We start from the raw sequence: 18789 nt of genomic DNA on the forward strand, positions 1-18789 counted from the left end.
TCTGAAAGAATACAGCTTTGAAAACAGCTTTCACTAGGGGGTGGGACATTTTACTTTTATGTAGAGCTTTTGTTCATTTAGAATTGTTTACTCCAGCAAGCAACCCTGTGCTCTTTGTTTGACTGATTTTTCCCATTTGGCAGACCCTTTGCAATCACATGGATAACATTCTTCTTTCCACTGAGACATAGAAAAACTATTCTTTATTGACCTTGCTTGTTGTCCTAAATGACAAAAATATATTTATATACTAGGTGAACTGTATGATTTCATCACTGACTTTTAAGTGAAAATTCTTCAAAGCAAAAACCTCAAAGAGCTGCTTTCAATTTTTCTTTTTTAAACAATCCAGTGACTTCTTACTAGCAAACAGCTCTGCCCTCAGCTACACATGCACAATTCCCACAGCTGGCACAGAGAACCATGTGCAAGTATCTGAGTGCTGAAGCTGTGTCAAAACACGAAAAAAAACCACCATGCAAAGAAGAAATACACTTTTTGGGCTGGGCAGGGGATTTTTATTTATTTCTTGAACAACAGAGTAATTGCTGTGCAAGTATGGATGTTTTCTTTTTTGTTTTTCTGCCTTTTAATTTTTTTTTTTGGTATGGTTGCAGTGAGAAGAAAATCAGAAGAGCTGGACAAACATACACAAAATCCTTCAACATCTCAATTTTAGTTTCCTCACTAAAACTGCAAAGCACAGAGCTCATGGACTTTGTGATACTGATTTAGAAACTCTCTTAGCATTAAAGCCTTTACTTTTGCATGTGAGGTAAATCAAAGGCAGATTATGTAAGGACCCAGCATGCCAAGACAAAATTCAGTCTTAGTCTAAGTGAGCACAATTCTGTTAAAACAGATGGAATGGTGCACATCTAGCCAAAAATGTTGAATCTGTGTTTATCTTGTGTTCCTGAATGCTCACTTAAAACCTTTTCTGACAGGAACAAAACTCTGGATGAAATTAAACGGGGTTACACCCACGCGTAGGCAAAGTGTTAAAGCTAAAGCAAAAATCTTCATTTATCATAAACTGGACTTCTCTGACTCCTGCAGAGCTGTGACAATTTACACAAATCCAGGCTCTGTTCAGGATGGTTTGATTTGCAGAAATGCTGTGCCCCTGCCATTCCAACGGAAGGCAACGAGAGCTGGGGTTGCTCTGCATTTCTGCAGGGGAGAAAAGTCAAAGGCCCTTTTGTTACCACTTAGCACATGTGCTGAGAAAGTGTAGAATTAAGATCCCAGTGTCAGCATTTTCCGCAGTTTTATGCAGGCTACTTACTTACATCAGGTCCAAGCACCGAAAAAATCAGATTGGGCCCCTTGCTAAGGAACCCTTATTATTTTTTTAACTTAGCCCTGTCAAGCACAGTCCTTTATAGTTTCACAATTAGAGAAGATAGTAGCAGAACTGCAAATAATTCCATGTGAGTCAAAGGTGTAGTTGTTTTGAATGGACACATGCTAGTGGTCTCTTGCACTTGCTGTGGTTCCAGAGGGGATTTCTTCCATCACTTGCACAGACTTTGTCTTCACTGTTACACCAGTACCCACCCCTTGGGTTTTTTCCTGGTTGGTGATGATGGTTATTACACCAGATCTGGAAAATCAAACCACTTGAAGAAAAAACTCTCATCCTGCACCCTTCAAGCCCAGCTGTATTCTCCTGTCCTCTTCTTTTCCAAGCACAAGCAATTGAACCAGAACAGGAGACTGCTGAGCCAACAGGGGGGAAAAAAATATCCCTTTTGTGTTAAGAGTTTGGCTGCTGAGCTCCTTGACTGGCTCACTGTGGGTTTGATAGGTGCCAGAGCTAAGGGTAAGTGTGGGAATGTGGCTAAAGGTGGAGGAATGTGGTTTAGGAGTCCTTTCCTTCAGTTTAACTTTGCTTGTATTGAGGAACTGTACCAAGGGACAATTCTGTCTGTAGCACTGCTCACTGCAATGGAAAATTTTTGGGTGGATTTTAAAACCAAGTGGACACAAACATTGTAAGTAAATAGTAAAGCCTTTATTCTCGTTAAGAACAGCATTTTGAAAATAAAACATTTGCCCATGCTTTACAACCTTTGTAGTTTTGTATACTTATGTACAGTCATCATGGTACACATTGATTGTCTTGAAAATCCTTTAAAGATGTACTTAATAAGATACCAGTATGCAACAGTCAGCGGGAAAAAGGGTACGTTATAAAACACACGTTAATACATTTAATAAATATATATTATCTATCAAAAATGAGCTTTAGCTCTCATCAATTAATAAAAAGCACCTGCTTTGTAATCCTGTAAGTTGGTAGAATAGTCCAATTGTTTTATTATAAAAGCTACAATGCTCCCTTTTGTATGGCCTTTGGTTAGACCCAAGGCATCGAGCTCAAACAAAGCCAACCAAGATGCCTGTGTTTAGACTAAAAGCAGAAACAGCTACTTCTACAGTATTTCATGTACCTTGTTTCTAGAAACAACTGGATGGATTGAGAGTGCTCTTCTGAAGATGCTACATATTTTCTGGCAAGTGTCAAACACCCTCAACGCATCTGAAAGCAGGACAGGATCTGTATGACTTTGAACTCTTTTCCTGCCATTGATCAAAAGCCAGTCATTATAGATCTTGTTTTGGTAATAGTTTTGTCAAATGCTTTGTGATTTCATTTTTCTGCATGGAAACACCATGAGCACATAACCACCAAGGGCCAACATAGTAGCTTCTATAGTATAAAAGCTAATTATAATTAGGAGAACTGTGAAAGGCTTGTGCTTACTTACTTATTATGTTGTTCACAGATGCTCTACATTCTAGAAAACTTTCAAAAAAGGCAAAAGTAAATACTGTAACAAAAATATAAGTTAACATAAAGGTGCCTTTCTTCAATGACAGTTTTATTTTGGGGCATTTTACATCACAGACTAGTGACTTACAAAAAAAAAGTTGCTCATTACTAGTTGTATAAAGTTGGGAAATAAAGACCCTCCTAATCTATTGCCACACTTTCACCACCACACATTAAACCCAATCCTGCTAATTTTTAATTTTGTGACTGCTCCACATGACTAACACAGTGAGACTGGTCATGTGAATAGCAGTTTGTAGGATCTGGCCATATCTTTGCCTAAGCCCCAAAATTACAAACAAGTTCATCAGAAGCAGGATTGGGAACTCTATTTATTAATTCAGTCACATCTAGAAAAAGAAAAAGAAAGTTTCTTAAGATAACTATTTCTTGTACAGATTTTGTCAAAGGTCTGTAAAATGTGTATTATAATTCATAAGTCTTGGTCGTAGCATGATAAACTTTTTAAAAGAAAACTGTCCTACCATTTATGCCATGGTCATCTTATATGTTTTTACTATAAGAATTTTATGAGGGATTTTTTTAACTGGTTTTTAAAAGCAAAATTTTGCAGGCAAGTGATGGTAAGGTTTTTTTATTGTTCCAAATTACATGTCTTCTGGGTAGCTATCATTATCTTAAATATTCTCTTATTTGATCAAAGCTCTGCTCATAACAAGCAAAATGTATTTCTAAGTCACTGGATAGCATGCAATATCCACCCCTACCCTACTTGGTTACTAAGGCCATCTAGTTGCATACAAAATGAAAGAAAGGACCCCTAAAACAAGCACATGCTTCCTTTGCCTCGAGGAGGGGAGGGCAGGGGGGAGCTGACATACTCCTTCACTCATGCATGACAGAAAAACATTGCTTCTGGAGGAGAAGGGCTTTGAAATAAAACCCCATAAGATGATCATGGCAACAACGGCAATATATATTTTTCCATATATATATACACTATATCTGTGTGCAACACTTAGGGACTGGTCTTGCAGCCTCTGTACCTGCACGTAGACCTACTGCTGTCGACGGGACTACTCGTGGGAGTACAAGTCTGCAGGACTAGGTTCCTAATTCAGTAGAAATGGAGGTACATGAGGAATCAGGAAGACTCTTGAAAAATAAAAAGCTTGTCTTTCTTTTGCAGTATACAGCAAGTAACTTCTCTCTGTGAAGCTACTAAGCTATTTGGTTATTTGTATATTTTATTTTTTTTTTTTAGGTTGAAAATATATATTTTTATTACAGCATATGCAAAGTTTAATTGTTATATGTTTCCTATGCCTTCAAGTAAAAACAATTAGCTTTTAGTATTGACGAAAGCTAAGATTAACATTGGCCAAACAGTGAGGATACAGTGATGTTTTCAATGTCCGATATGCATTAAATGTTAAAGAAAGGAATGATTGCTTGAACATAATGAAAAACCATGGCACAACAAATGGGCAATGGGAACCTTTTAAATAACCTGGAGAAAACAAAGATAAAAAGCTTTGAAAAGTCTGCCTTATATCAACCCAAGAAAATGGATGGGCAGGGGAGGAGTAGGGAAGAAACCACCTTAAATAAACAAAAACAACAACAAACCACCTCCAGCACAGAGATTCTACTCTCTAGGCACTAAAATGCACAACCACATTTAAATGCACAAACAACTGCAGCCGAGGGGACTGGACTGTAGGAGCAGGGGCTCAGGGGGTCCCACCCGCTCCGCTGCCGCGTGTCGCCCACGGGCTCAGCGCTCCTCAGCTGCCCCCAGCTCCTGCCTGACCCTCAGCCCAGGGGGCTCAGGAGCGGCCTCCTGCCCTCCACCAGCACCACCAGCACCTCCTGCTGCCAGCGCCAGCCACAGCCTGTCCCAGCCATGGCTTGGCAAGAATTCATCCCTCCAAGAACGGCTGCGCCTGCAGGAGCCGTGGGAGCGCGCGGCTCTTGGCCCATGCCTGGGGCTGGGCTGGACACCAGGGCAGCCATCCCACGGGGCCGAGGAGAGCGGCCTGTGCTGGGCCTCTGCTCGTCCTCTGTGCCCCGAGAAGCTCCATAACATGCAGAGACCTTTCATCCCTCCAGAACTGCCCCTCCTAGGCCAGCTTTTGAAGAGCAGAGAATCAGCCTAGAGCGCCACGGGGACGGAGGTGCCACAGGGACGATGTCTGGCTACGCACGATGCTGCGTGACTGTACAGTACAGCTGGGGAGGAGCAAACAAGGGACTTCTCGTGGCGTTTGAAATGACAGGAAAAGGAGAAAAATGGAAAGAAACCCTGCGTGTTTTCACACTGTAGTGGCAATCTCTTGTGGCAACATGAATTAAGTTTAGGTGAGAGGAGGGTATTTTGCAGGCAACTGGCAACCACCAAAACCAGGCTTGCCTGGCACACAAGTCACAGACAAGGGAATATCTTACACTTCAAAATACAACATCCCCTCTTCCAATTTAAGGTGTGCCTACTTCTGTTTTAAATTAGATTCAGCTTCAGTGTTACAATTTTGTTTTAGCAATTCTCACTTCAATGGTGTTCACATTTAGGCAAAATCCTCTGTAGGATTTCGAAAGATCCTGGATGTTTTGTTGCTTTGTTCTGGTACTGTTATGGATTCCTTCCCTCAAAGACACACTGCCAGGGAACAACATCTGCAACAAGGATTCTTATTTTCTACAGCCTATAGCCTTTCACCAGAGGTGTCGTCCAGTGTAACTTGGCGGAGCAGTTGGTATCTGGAAATAAGGATAATAAACCCATAACTGAGAGATCTAGACTGTTCAAAAATCAGTATTATCATGCTACACGTACATGACAGCTTTCCAGATGGTAGTTCTAGAGCAAAGTGATACAAAGAAACTCATCTTCCACCATACAGTGCATTTATCTCTCTGTAAAACCATGGCTATATATAAACATGAGCTTTGTATCCAACTCAGAACAAAGCAAAACAAACAAAAAACCCAAATTCTCAAGCTTCTTGTCCTTTAACTGCCTTCTCCCTGAGCTGCACATTCTGGTATCAGAAAACAGGCAGAGATGAATCCAAACATCAGAAGGATGCAATCCATTACTGACAGCAAAGCCAAGCCTTTTCATTTTACTCAAGTTGACATGTTTCACACAGTCTTACCCACACAGGAGAATGCTTGCATCTAGTCCCTCTTGTTCACTAAAATCAGCCAAAACTTTACTTATTTAAAAACAAAACCAGACCTGCAATCAGTTCATGTTATTTGGCTTTAAATGTAGAGGTTGAGTTATGGAATCAGCTCATGATTCAAAAGAAAGAAAACCCAACTCACATGAGTATAAACTGGCTCATGAGTAGATTTTTAAGAAGCATGTAGATATGCATGGAAAATGTGGGGATGAAAATTCTTCTTTTTTAACAGTATGCCTGCCATATGAAATGTCTTAAGTGAAAGCAAGACATCATGTGAAAAACATTTGTAAAGTCCGTTTGGCATCACTAAACCAATCTTACAACAACCAGGCTGCAAAAATACAGGTCTATCAAAGAATAACGTGCCAAACTATTCTCTAAGGAACAAAAATCAGTGCTATTAACATTAAAATATTCTATATTCTTCTTTTATGAATCCCTTTTCAACAGATGTACAAATCTGGCAGCAACAAATCTGTAAGTTACAAAGAATTACATGTATTTTACAAGAAAATGGAAGATATGTGAGACACCACCATTATCTGCAACAATTATTTAAAGTAATATACTGCCTAAAAACATCTGTGTGACTCACATCATCTTGAAAAAACCCAGGTTATAAAAGGTGTCACTTAATAGTTATGTTAAATACCTTAACACAAAATTAATTTGAAAGGGCCATTGAATATGTTGTCTCACAAAAAAACTTGGTTCACTGAAGCTGCACTGCAAAATGTGAATAGCCAAGTAAACAAATGCAAAATACTTGTTAATTACATATTTTCTAGAAGGAAGGGAAGCATTACATGCATGCTTGCTGCCTTAAATTTTCATTTATAGCTTTCCCCCTGCTGTGAATAAGCGAAAGCAGGTTTCTCAATTAGTAGTGGTTGTATATATCAGTGCATTTCAAAGATTTCTTAAATCATCACATTTTGATACTTACAGTCCCACCATTTAGCACAACTGCCATCTCAGTTGGCTGATAAACATTGCTTCTAAAAGGAGCACTAGGCCGGCTTCCCAAACTGCCGTTTCGAAATCCTGCTGTTCTTAGCGCTGTGTTTGGAAAAGAGAGATTGCTCTTAGAACACAATTAAAGCTGTGCAATCACAGAGTATCTTCCTTCCAGTTTGGTTATTGGGAACTTTGCCACTGATTTTAACTTCCACGTTGCTTTTGAACAGCTGTTTCTCTTACACGTTGGGAATGGATCGCAGAAGAATCAGATTTACATTAAATGAACTGTTTGCTGTGGAGGGGAAAAAATTTAATGGAACCATATTTTTGAAGCTTGCTTAATCTCATTGGAGTGGGAGCTCCATGTCTTCAGTCACTGAACCTGTGATGGATCTTGCACAATGCGTTTCGCACAGCGCTCCCTGTGTTGGGCTGGATACTGTGGGGTTAAGTAAAATGCATTACATTTTGCTTTCTATCAAACTCAGTGGACAGGGATCCAAAGCCTTGCTCAAGCCAGTAAGCAATGCTCACAACCCCCTGAGCATTACTGCAGCATGACTAGCACATAAGGATTTTCCAGATGTTTCAGATTATACTTACTCTGAGAAACTAGAAAGATGGAGTAAATATTGCTTTCCAATAGCTTAAACATGGCAAATGGCTGGAGCAAGAGAGGAGATACTGATTGTCCTTTTGACTGTTTATACCAGGGATAAATCGGTCTCCCCATTAATTTTAGCACAAGTTTCGGTTCAAGACGTAAATTCTGACTGAGAGATATGAATAGTGAGGGATATGCTGCTCTCTCTAAACCAGTCTGGGGACTGGCACATACAAACTCCCTCTTTAATTTCGAGGGTAAATAATGGCTTCACTGAACTCAGACGTGGCCAGGGAACAGAGCTCATTTATCCACATGACGTGCGTGGTCACAACGGGCAATACTCATCTGTCAGCTGCTAAATAGAAACATGCCCAGTTCAGGCACCTGGGGCAAGAATTTCTCTTAGATTTAATTCAAATTAGAATTCTAGAGACTCTGGCTGAAGTCGTGAATGAGCTGAAGTTTATGAGAATTTCAGCACAGGCTTTAATGAAGCCAGGATTTCTCTCCAATGTAGTTGCTCTGCTCTGTGTAGAAGATTTAAATGGATCCTACTGCCATATGCTGTCCTCTATCCACTGCTGCTCCTCTCTTTGGGAGTTGTGCACCAAGAACAATATTGATTTACCATGGAAATTTAGAAATTCCACCCTGCAAATGCTCAGCTGTTGACTTCAGATACATACAGACCCTCATTTACTCTGCATTTTAGAATTACATATTTTTGCAGAACACTGGGAGAAAAAATTACGAAAATGCCTAAACTGGAACTAAGTATTTTTTATTAGATATTTAACCATCTCAAGGTCAGGAACTTTTCTTTGTTTGCTATTTGACTACTTCTTGTGTGATAAACAGACATGATTGCACTGGTATTTGCTAGTACACACCAAGAAAAAAAATCTTTATCGTGCATGTAATCATTGAAATATTTACATATTTATACAGAATATTTACACAAAATATCCACAGTCATTTCAAAGTTACCTTAAAGAGCCAGTAAATTCACTTTCATGTTGCTAAATTTTCTTTCCCTATAATTGCAAACAGTCTACATTTTTTTGAGACTCTGTGATAAAGCTTGTAGACAAAATACTCATTCGGGATTTTTTTCTCACACCCATTTTACCATTTTTCTGTGCACTTTTTACATTACTATTACATACAATCACTTGCATAGGGTATGTATAGGTAAAAACCAAGCAGTACTGAGAATATTTGAGCAACTGTGTCAAAGCCTCTTTTTAACACATTTTAAATTTCGCTCACTTTGCTTTTAGGCAATGGCTGTGATGGTGACTGGTGGTACCAGAAGTTATTAAATGAAATTTAATGATATCTGAAATTTAATGAGAGCTGCTTGGGCTTGGGTTTCCTGACAGCTGTAGCATCCTACATTGAACATCCAGATTTCTCTTGTTTAAGGCAAATTCTCTCTGCCTACAGAGGTTGCCCTGCTAGTGTGCACTGCACTTCCAGAGAGCACTGAGAACTCAGTCAACTGCTCTTTGTCCAGGCTTTCTAAGTACTTTAATATAATTTTAAATGGCACACCTATGAAAATAACTCTTTTAAAGAGATATTTCAACCTATCATATGAATATTAAAATCCCAGATTAGTATGCTGTTTAAATGGTGTTTAAATTACTGACTTTAAAATAGGTTTGCTTTATTAATGGTTAATGTTGTTCCTGGAACAGAGCAGCTCTTGTTGCAATGCATAACTTGAAGCTACATTTTTGCTAAGAAAGGAGGAATCTAGGAGGACATATGCTTGTTTGAACCTGAAGGCTGTTCAGATTCTTAAAATGCTGCTTAAAATCTTTAAAAAGAGCAAAGTTATGAAATTGTTTTATACAAGTATTAGTGGAAATAACAAGAATTGATGGAAAATATGTTTGTCCAGGCATGTTTTCTGTTTAAAGCTAACTATTTACTGAAACAAGTATTAGTCAGGGAACTAAGAGGTGTTTTCTGTTTATGATGTCTTCCAAAACTTTACAACTAGTAGGTCATCCATTCTTAAACATCATTCTTAAGTATGAATAAAAATTGAAGAAAGTACCCTTCCATTAATTTCTAAACTCTTAATGATGAATTCTCAGATTGAGGCTAATTAAATGGATGAAAGAAGAGAACATTTTCTACATACCTGCAGAGCCAATTGCAAACAGACTCCAGGTGCTTTGCCACTGAACCATCAGCATGGGGATCTGACTTAGCCACTTGGTTATTATTGCCTGTATTTACTTTAAGTCTCTACCATACTACTAAGTTTTGTCTCCAAACCCTGCTGTCCCAAGCCAGTCCTTAGAGAACTGCTGCAAAGGAATATTTAATCTGTTTTGATGTATTAAAAATTCCTATATGCCATGGGAGTAGGAATGACAGGCATTTATTATGGTATACATTAATAAGGGCATCAGATAAGGAAATCTATTTTGTATTGTACTATAATTCAGATAGATTAAAACAGAAAATAAATTGCACTATCATAGACAGTAGAATGGTTTTATAGTTATCATACATCTATCCATGTCACAAAAAAACTTAATTACTGAATGATTAGATAAAAAAGGAGCTTCCAGTTCTTTTTTTTTAAATGCATCCATGAATGGGAAGGATACAGAGTGAAAGATCCAATTTTGTTCTTAGATCTGCCTTAGCCAGAAATAGCTTCACTGAAGCCACTGCAGTTACTTTACTACAAAATTAATTTAATGGGAGATGGAGGACTGTAAGAAAAAAACCACCACAGAAAAAAAAAAAAAGAGTGCTTTTAACAGTCCATAGTGCAACTGCCTCTTGCTCTGGAACATTAGGAATAACAACCATTCTCTTATTCGTGGGATTTTTTTGTTTTACCACTGCCCTTACGGTATCTACTCACAGAACAAACTTCCCTACTGGAAGGAGACCTTTAAAGTTCCTGCTGAAAAACTTAGAGGGAAAAAATGTCTTCCTGACCTGACACTGTGCCAAACAAAAGTGCTATTCTCCTCCATGTCTGGTCTACACTCAGAGGAAACATCAAACCCTGAGGAAATCAAAGACACATAAAGATGAATAGGAAGGTGAAGTGCCTGGACCACGTGCCCTAAGCCTTCTTTCAAGGGCTGCCAGAGCAATGTGGCAACTTCTGCCTGGGATACCAAGCCAGTATTCTTCTCAATTAGAGTGAATAAAAATCAGTGTGACCTGTAACAAAATCCTTTATCCAGGTGTGGGGCAGCACCAGACCACAACCCCCCTAAGAGCACCATGGGGCTCCTGCTTCCCAGTGCTGGTCACAGAGACATCGCTGGGATTTCTGACGTGGGTTAAACGTTCACCAATGGCTTGGATCTCTGAAGCACCCAGTTGTTGCTGGTCCTTTCAGCAATCACTCAGAAACATTTTCACTGCAAATTTTAATGATGTGTCATCACACATCGTTCTATGACAAGGGAGGCAAATTACCTTGAAACCTCTGTGAAACCTCAGATGCTCAAGCCCTCAGAACAAAGGCTGTCTTTGAACTGTCTATAAGCCACTTGGCATTTCTTCCCCCGCAGGGACACAAAGTGGCACTAAATCCATTTTAATGGCAATATAATTAATAATAATTATTTTGTTGCTCAAGTGGCTGAGCATTTTGTAACACAGACCACTTAATTTTTTTTCTGAGGTTTTGGGAAAATATTTTGTATTAAATGCTGATAACTGCTAATTACAAAAAATGTCATTTAAATTATTTAAAACAGAGGTTATTTTTTTCCACAGTGATTCTTTTTATTCTTTTGGTGTTGGCTTAGCATTTGAAATTGTTCAGTTTTTCAAAGAAAAAACAACGTGCAGAAGAATTATTTTAACCTAACACATGTATTTTCTGCATTTTTTTTCATTTTTCTCCCTCACTAGGTCATATCTTAGTGAAAACTGTAAAAGGGAACAATGTGTAGTGTGCAAATTATTGCATTTCTCATGACCCTTATTTTCAACACCTGAAAAATGTCTCATACAGAGAGTTTTCTTGACACTACAGAAATATATAGTCCTTTATAGCCAATTCTTACCTGCATTATGTTCATCCATTGAAAAGGCTTTATTTTCCATGTAGCTCCGAGGAAGCTGTATATCTTCCTCAAAAGCGGTTTCACGCATCCTTGGCTGTGAAGTATCAAAATAATTGGGTGTGTTTTCCTGCTGTGATGGAAGGATGGTACAGTGGACCTCTGGGATGGCGTGAAAAATAACAAACACCCAGCCACTGGACACCAGTGCAATAGCCAGAGTGGGATCACTCCATTTGTCTCTTCTCTGTAGCTCAGCATTGCCGAAGAGGTACATAGTCATCCAGGCTACCCAGATCAGAATGGAACAAAAAAGGGTTATAATGAGGCATACTCCGTTTTTCTTCCACTTCTTAAACTTCCCACAGAGAGTGAAAAAAGAAAATCCCATGGTAAATACCATCAGGAACATAACGTAAATCGAAGCCATTGCAAAATCCATCGGTTCGTAGCTGCAGGCCAGCTTGTTATCTCTGACAATGGTCAGGATCAACCACTCGGTTGCGATGATGACCTGCACTAGCATCAGGCAGATGGCCACCCCAGCCAGATGCCAGCCAGATGGGCTCTTCCCATGGCGAACGAGTCTGCGAAGTCTCCAGGCTTGGGCTAGCAAGCACGAGAAGCACAAGGCAAAGATAACTCCCCACAGAAACCTTCGGGTAGAGCACACTATTTCATCTTCCTGTATGATGAAAGCAAAGGTCAGCCCAAACAGTCCCAGAGTCCCAAAGAGAAAGAGGAAGTGCATTCCCAGGGGGCTCTTCTTCTCTTTGTCCTTGATGAAGGGCAGCCTCACCAGCAAAATCAGCATCAGCAGTAATGTGGTCAGCACACCTGCCCCTGCGACCGCCTCCAAAACGATCCCCCAAATGGCATCCAGGTCACACAGGTACACATACTGAGGGAGAAGATCCAGTCCACACCCTCGAGGAGTGCTGGAGTTTTCTGAAGAGCCATAGCTGATCACGAAGAGGAGGAAGAAACCAATGGCTGGGTAGGTTTTCATTTTTCTGTCTGAGACAACAAAATACTTGTTTAGCTAGAGCTCAGTTTGGAGGATTTCACAGCCACTGAAGCCCAGCTTGTTTCAGTAGCCCATGTTTACAGTTTTTGCACTGGATTTGCAGCTGGCACATCCTCCCCCCAGCCCCCTTCGCTGCCCTCCCAAAAGCTCCATGTTGTACTCAGAATGCAAAATGACTCATTGCTCTGTTTGCACAGATTGAAAACAACATTTCCAAACTCTGCCCCTGCAAATGGCCTAAAACACAGCCAGAAAAAATTATGTATCCTGTTGCAAATATTACATTATCTACAATGCTTAGATAATTACTACCTGTTTAATACTACATTCAAACCAAGGTGTTTAAAGTGTGTGTAAGTTGCACTGGGCCTGATGCAAGTGTAAGCTGTATCACAATGAGACTGTCCCACAGCCTTGCTCCTTTTACTGGAACAAAGGCAGAGTCAAAACCACTTTTTAAATTATCTCTTTTTAAAGGATAAAACAACCCAAGGAAAATAAACATTGTACTTCCTTAAAAACAAAAAAAAATCTTGTTTTCATGCTCGATCAATAGGCAGTTATCATATTCACTTCTTTCATCCTCTTCCAAAGTCCAGATTTTAGATTGCATTTGGAAATGGGAATGGTAGCCTAGAAAAATCCCATACTCTGTGACAGTGGTGCTCAGATGCAGTGTCATCAATCAACTAATCAAAAATGAATGCCTCATTGTGCTTCCTAGCAAGTCCAAAGCCAATAACAACAACCAGAGCACCCCCTTCCTGGATCCAGAGAGCGGACAATGGTAAATTCTCCAGGTACACACCCCACTCGATCATCAGGACCAAAAGCCCAGACAAATGCCAACTTAGTTTTAGGAAGAACATGGGTTAGGTGTTTTACAAATACATGGTATGGCATTTGCTTTTATTAAGCAAAGCAGAGCAAAGGAGATTGTTAAAAAATGTAACCTTTAACTCCCAGTCTGCCTCGGCCATAGGCTCCCTGTAAGGGCAGTCTGCAGTAAACACTGTGTGGAGCAGATATGAAACCTGACTCTGTTAACCTTCACTAGCAGTTAGTGCTGCAGGTTCCAGCAGGATTTTCCTCATTGATGTGAGGAACGTTGCAGACTCCCACTTGTGCTGTATGACCAGGAGGAAGGAAAGGCAGTAACGTCAGTCAATGTGAGTCACAGGCTCATGGGACACGTTTAGGATGCAAAGTGAAAAGCAGAGAAACTATCAGTAGCTCTTTTGTAAGTCATACAACAGCCCTAAATGGTTACCTGTCCAAAGAGATTTCGTAGATTAGAACTGCTTTTAATGAAAACTTGGAAAACTTCAATGAGAGTTGAAAACAATTTAAAGGAGCACTGCAATGTTGCATTGAGCACGATCGGTCATAACCAGCACAAAACCAATTTACACAGGCTGTCTGAAACTGTACTGAGTCTCTTAGAGCTGAGAACGATGGATTTTCCTGTGTGTTACAGTCCTGTGCTTTACAGTCCTGTAATGACCAAAGTTAAATCTTGAGGATCTGAATCTTCAAACTAATGTTTCACTGTGTAATGATCAATGACCATTTTGGCCTCTATCAGGAGACAGATAAGGGAGGTTCTGATGTTCCCTATTAGGGGCACCAAGACAGCAAATGTGCCAATATAAACGTGTAGTGACTCTATGGTCTTCGTTCACACAGGATACAAAACATCCTGTTACAAACCTTCATCTCAGAAGTGGAAGCTGCAACAAATGGTGTGATCTGGGCTTGGACAAACAGGAAATGGGTAGTCGGCGATCTCTGCCAGCCCACAGAAAGTAGTCTTTGCACTTTTGGAAGGGCTGCAATGTTCTAACGATGCAATGACCTGCTAAGGGCAAATGATCTGTTTTTTCTATCTACCTGTAATTTGCTTTATGGTGAATTGGTAGGATATACACTTGTTTGTACCTGATCTGTGTAACAGATTCTTCAATGACTGTCGCAACACCCAGGTTAAAAACACTGACTTTACAGGCAGAAAACTAATCATCAGTGAAATAGATTCATTTTTGTATTGAATATGGTTACGCTCAATAAATCTCTTTGCCCTTTGAGTACATAATTAACTAGAAGGAAACATTCTGAAGATAGTTCTCCAATTCCTTTTATGCACAGGCAATTCCTATTGCAACTTGTGAATTTCCTCTTTAGTGTGTTTGAAACATCCTAAAAAGTGTGGTCAGTGCCTGCTGACACAGAGGGAGGAAATCCACTGGGATCTACTAAGGCAATGCTCCAAACCAGAGGTACCACTTCAAGAAGTAGGAGGTCATGTGGAAAATGACTAAAAATTCATTCTAAATGTCACCCAAACTAGAAACAATAAACAGCCCTTAATGAGGGTCATGTTAATTTTCCACTATCCCATCACTTACACATTATGAGAAGCATGGACTAAATTGCTTTCAATACTAGCTTTGTTTATTAGCTACTCTCCAAAGACCTGGGGGATAATGAATTAAGTGTGAGTATCCCCAGTTCTAAGATATTTTCCAGTTTTTTCATTACTTTATTCATGTCATGTAACCCTCATGTGATTGAGCTATTCTAGGACAGTCTGTTTCCATGGAGATTGTGCTGCATGGGTAAGCAGTCATATTGTCAGGCCATCATTTGTTTCCTCTTCCTATTTGGAAGTGTTTGGGAGGGGGAAGGGAGGGTTAATGAATTTGAGTATTTCCCCCTCCATGAAGAAGTGGTTAGTTTTAGGAAAGGGGGAATTAAGCTGTGACAAAATATATTCAGAATTCAAAAGATGTATTCTGAAATATAGAGGTGTTCAACTCCGGAGGAATTTTCCCAAGTTACTTCCTACTTTTGGGAAAGCTGTGATAACCAGTGGTCCTCTTAGAAAGGTCCTAGACAGCCACAATAGTGACCAAGAAATCTCTAGGATTGCTGACAGGCATTCCTGGTGTGAAATAATTTCCTACCCAATGTCAGTGAGTCTCACTAAACACTAGATCCTGCCCAGACCACAGCTGGCAAGCAGGGCTCCAAGTCTCCAAAGGAGGAGTCTTTTCCTCCTAACTGCTGTCAATAAAGCAGTCTGTTTCCAGCCTGTTTACTGGCAATTTCTGCCTGACTTGGTAAACACGGGCAATATTAATAATCTACCCCCTGAGACATTACCAGCCAAAAAAATCCTCTTTCTAGGGCTGGTACTCAGCACTGAACAAAAAGTTGTAAGAACAAGGGAAAACACTGCATTACAACACACAAGTCTGGCAAGAGAATACCACAACTTTAGCTAAAACCACAGATTCAATCATTTTAAGGGAAAACTGAGAGGGTTTTTTTTGCCAGAAAAGTTGTTTTTGAAAAAAAATAAATACATCAATATGCGGGTTTTATTAAAATAGCATTTTCCTCAAGCATGTGCAGTGGGTGGGGTGGCAGAGTTCCATATCTCTTGAGACTTTGTAGTAAAATTTTTCTGCACATTCCTGCTGGTTGTTACCTAAATCAGTAACTGTAGAGGAAGAGTATTTTTACCTCTTTATGTCTAGATTAGCTCTTGCCAAAGTTATGCAACCTCACGGCAGTAACAATAGCGCTCTATTCGGCTGGCACTTCACTTCTCATGCCAGAGAACTACAGTAACACAGGAATGCCACGGAAACGTTCCAGCACAGATACAGCCAGTGGTACCCACACATCCCCCACGTACTCGAATGAACTCTTCACAGGGAAGGAAATGCAACTTGAGATTTTTTTTTTCCCCCCAGATTCCTCTCCAAAATTTTATTTCAGTAAAGCCATTAAGGCAACATACCTGAAACCAGAGCAATCAGGAACACTTACAATCAATATTCTAATCAATAAGCCTTACACATTTTAGGCAAAAGCAGCAAACAGTTAGCAGGATAGCTTCAAATCCAGTACTCAATTTTTGGCTCAAAATCTGCTCTCAGTGGCAGCTTTAATAACTCCACTATTTTCTACAGAGTGAGGTCCTCTTCATTACATTATCTGGCATAGACTCACTACAGAAATTGCAGACACAAAGCTACCCCAGCGGGTACAAACTACAATTACAAGCAATTAAGCAGAAACAGAAAATCTCACAGTTGTCATCAAAAAGTTGTCACGGTTAAAAATCAGCGAGGCTTTCTGTAGCTAAAGTCTTCTCACCAAAGCTTGCAAAGGGATCAAAAAGACACTGCTGTATGCTGCTACAGAATATATATACAGAATAAATCTGTAATCGTGCAAAGATTTAAGGCTAGGCTATTCATGGTTAGATGCGTTATCTGCTCCTGTACCTGGAGTCCCAATGTTAGTCAACTGACAAAGGGAGACACATCCAATCACAGAGAAGAAAAACAATCTAGTAAATATAAGCAATAGTAGCACAAATAGTAACCTGCTCTGCCACACAGGCAGAAGGATGGTTCACTGTGCAATTTCCAAAAGCAAACCGCCCCCACCACAAAGTGTTGTGGAGAGATGCTAGTGAGTGAGGAATTAATCACAACAGAGGATCTCTGCCAGCTGCTTTTGATCAGATCTGAAGAATGAGCTCCAGGACTGATAACAGAGCAGCAACAGCCAAGTTGAGATCAGACTACTCAAGAGATGTGTGTATTTCCAGAATAACAATTAATAGTGCAATTGTGCTTTGTAGGCAAAAATACAGCAGGGATTTTGACAGCCCCTGCATTAGATACACATCATGCTCTGTTGCAGCCTCACAGTTACAGAAGGCAAGACTCCACTCCAAAAAGGACATGTAGAAAAAGTATTGCTTTCATTTAGAAATACTTTGTGATGCTGAATATCCTATGAAATTATCTTTCTAATTTTCTAGGAGCTCAATTCCTTTTGGTCAGAATCTGTGCATCACGTGTGCCTAGATACTTCTGACCATAGTGCCTGGTGTTGAATTCACAACCGACAGCAATCAATAACAGTAATCAACGTTTTTATTTTCTTTGCTATTCTCAGATTGTTCCTATTCATGTCATAGCCTTCTAGCAGATGGGTTCTGTCACCTGATTCCTCCTGATGTAGCGAGACAACACCTCAGCCCTGATATTCCCTGCTGGTAAGCAGCAAGGGTATCCCCGATAAACAGCTACTCGGTACTAGCGCTGATCACCAAACTGGGTGTTTGGGTTCAGCACGCAGGAAATCCTGTTAGCCTTGGGATAAACATTAGGGCAGGTGTAAACAAAGGGTTCACATAAGTGCTAAATCCTCCCTCTGCGTGGCTTTGCGGAGAGGTAACGCAGAGACAGGGCTTTTAATTAACTAGAGAGAAAACTGCTGCGCACCCGCACCCAGCCAGGGCTCCCGCCAGCCCCGGGACCGACCGCGGCGGCCAGGGGCCAACAAAAGGCTCTTTCCTCTCGGCCTCTTCCCTGCCACTGCCCTTGAGCTCCCGCTGGGGACTGCGATGAGGTGCCGAGCTTGGCTACAACTACCTCGCGTACGAACGCGGTGCGGGGCCAAGCGGCCCCTCCGTGCGGCCGGTGCGCGGCTGCCTCCGCTCCGGGCTCCCTTTAATCCGCCTGCAACCTCCTCCTCCTGGACGATACCTATCCCACTTCAGCCTCCTCTCTTTTGTCCCTTCGCTCATTTCTCTCTTCGGCTTCTTTTTCCCGTCCCTCTCTCCCCCGCCTGTCCCCGCTCTTCTTCCCCATCCTCTCTGAACTCTACTGCCCTCCTCGCCAGCCTTCCGCCCCGCTCCCCGCAGCGCAGCCCCTGCTCCGAGCCCCCCCCCGTCCTGCCCTATATCCCGTCTAATCCCCCCCTCAGGATTCCTATATCCAGCCTGTTGTCTGCTGGCGGCCACCGGGCTAATTCCGCGGGCAGCGCAGGGCGCAGAGCCCGGTGAGCGGCTCCGCTACGTCCCCCTCGCCCTCAGCGCTACCCCGGGGGTACCCCCGGAGCCGGCCCGGGGTCGCCGTCCCCCCCGCCCGCCGCCGGCTCACCCGCTGTCTGCTGGGCCGAGGGCGGCGGGGCAGCTCTGTCCGCCAGCCCTCCGCAAGTCACATCCCGGCTCCGGCGGCGCGGCGGCTCCGCGGCGGGGAGCGAGCGCAGCGCCGGCCGCCCCCGCGGCGGCTCATGGAGCGCTCGGCCCCGGTGCGCGCCCTGCGGAGCGGAGCGGAGCCGTGTCC

The 18789-nt window shown here is 41.5% G+C and overlaps 2 protein-coding genes across 4 annotated transcripts in view; one reads left to right on the forward strand and one right to left on the reverse strand.

Annotated features, from left to right (window-relative positions):
- Window positions 1-2069, forward strand: part of IQCK (IQ motif containing K) — a 37456-nt gene extending 35387 nt beyond the window's left edge. For both annotated transcript variants that reach the window (XM_042037014.1, XM_042037015.1), the window contains one exon: window positions 618-2069. In XM_042037014.1, coding sequence (XP_041892948.1) covers window positions 618-679 — 62 coding nt within the window. In that variant the 3' untranslated portion in view covers window positions 680-2069. The remainder of the gene's footprint in view (window positions 1-617) is intronic.
- Window positions 1996-18760, reverse strand: GPRC5B (G protein-coupled receptor class C group 5 member B). 2 transcript variants are annotated; one of them, XM_042037013.1, is made up of 4 exons: window positions 18604-18760; window positions 11614-12623; window positions 6938-7050; window positions 1996-5560 (listed from the first exon to the last, which is right to left on the reverse strand). In XM_042037013.1, the coding sequence occupies exons 2-4, from the start codon at window positions 12617-12619 to the stop codon at window positions 5516-5518; spliced, it is 1164 nt and encodes a 387-aa protein (XP_041892947.1). In that variant the 5' UTR covers window positions 12620-12623; window positions 18604-18760; the 3' UTR covers window positions 1996-5515. The 2 variants fall into 2 exon arrangements, with proteins under 2 accessions (XP_041892947.1, XP_041892946.1); XM_042037012.1 differs by having other exon boundaries at window positions 11614-12627; window positions 18604-18758.
- Window positions 18761-18789: the final 29 nt, after the last annotated feature.

Source organism: Corvus kubaryi, unplaced genomic scaffold (genome assembly GCF_017639235.1).
Source record: "Corvus kubaryi isolate FWS band 111438036 unplaced genomic scaffold, C.kubaryi_AGA036_p1.0 37387, whole genome shotgun sequence".
Taxonomy (NCBI): domain Eukaryota; kingdom Metazoa; phylum Chordata; class Aves; order Passeriformes; family Corvidae; genus Corvus; species Corvus kubaryi.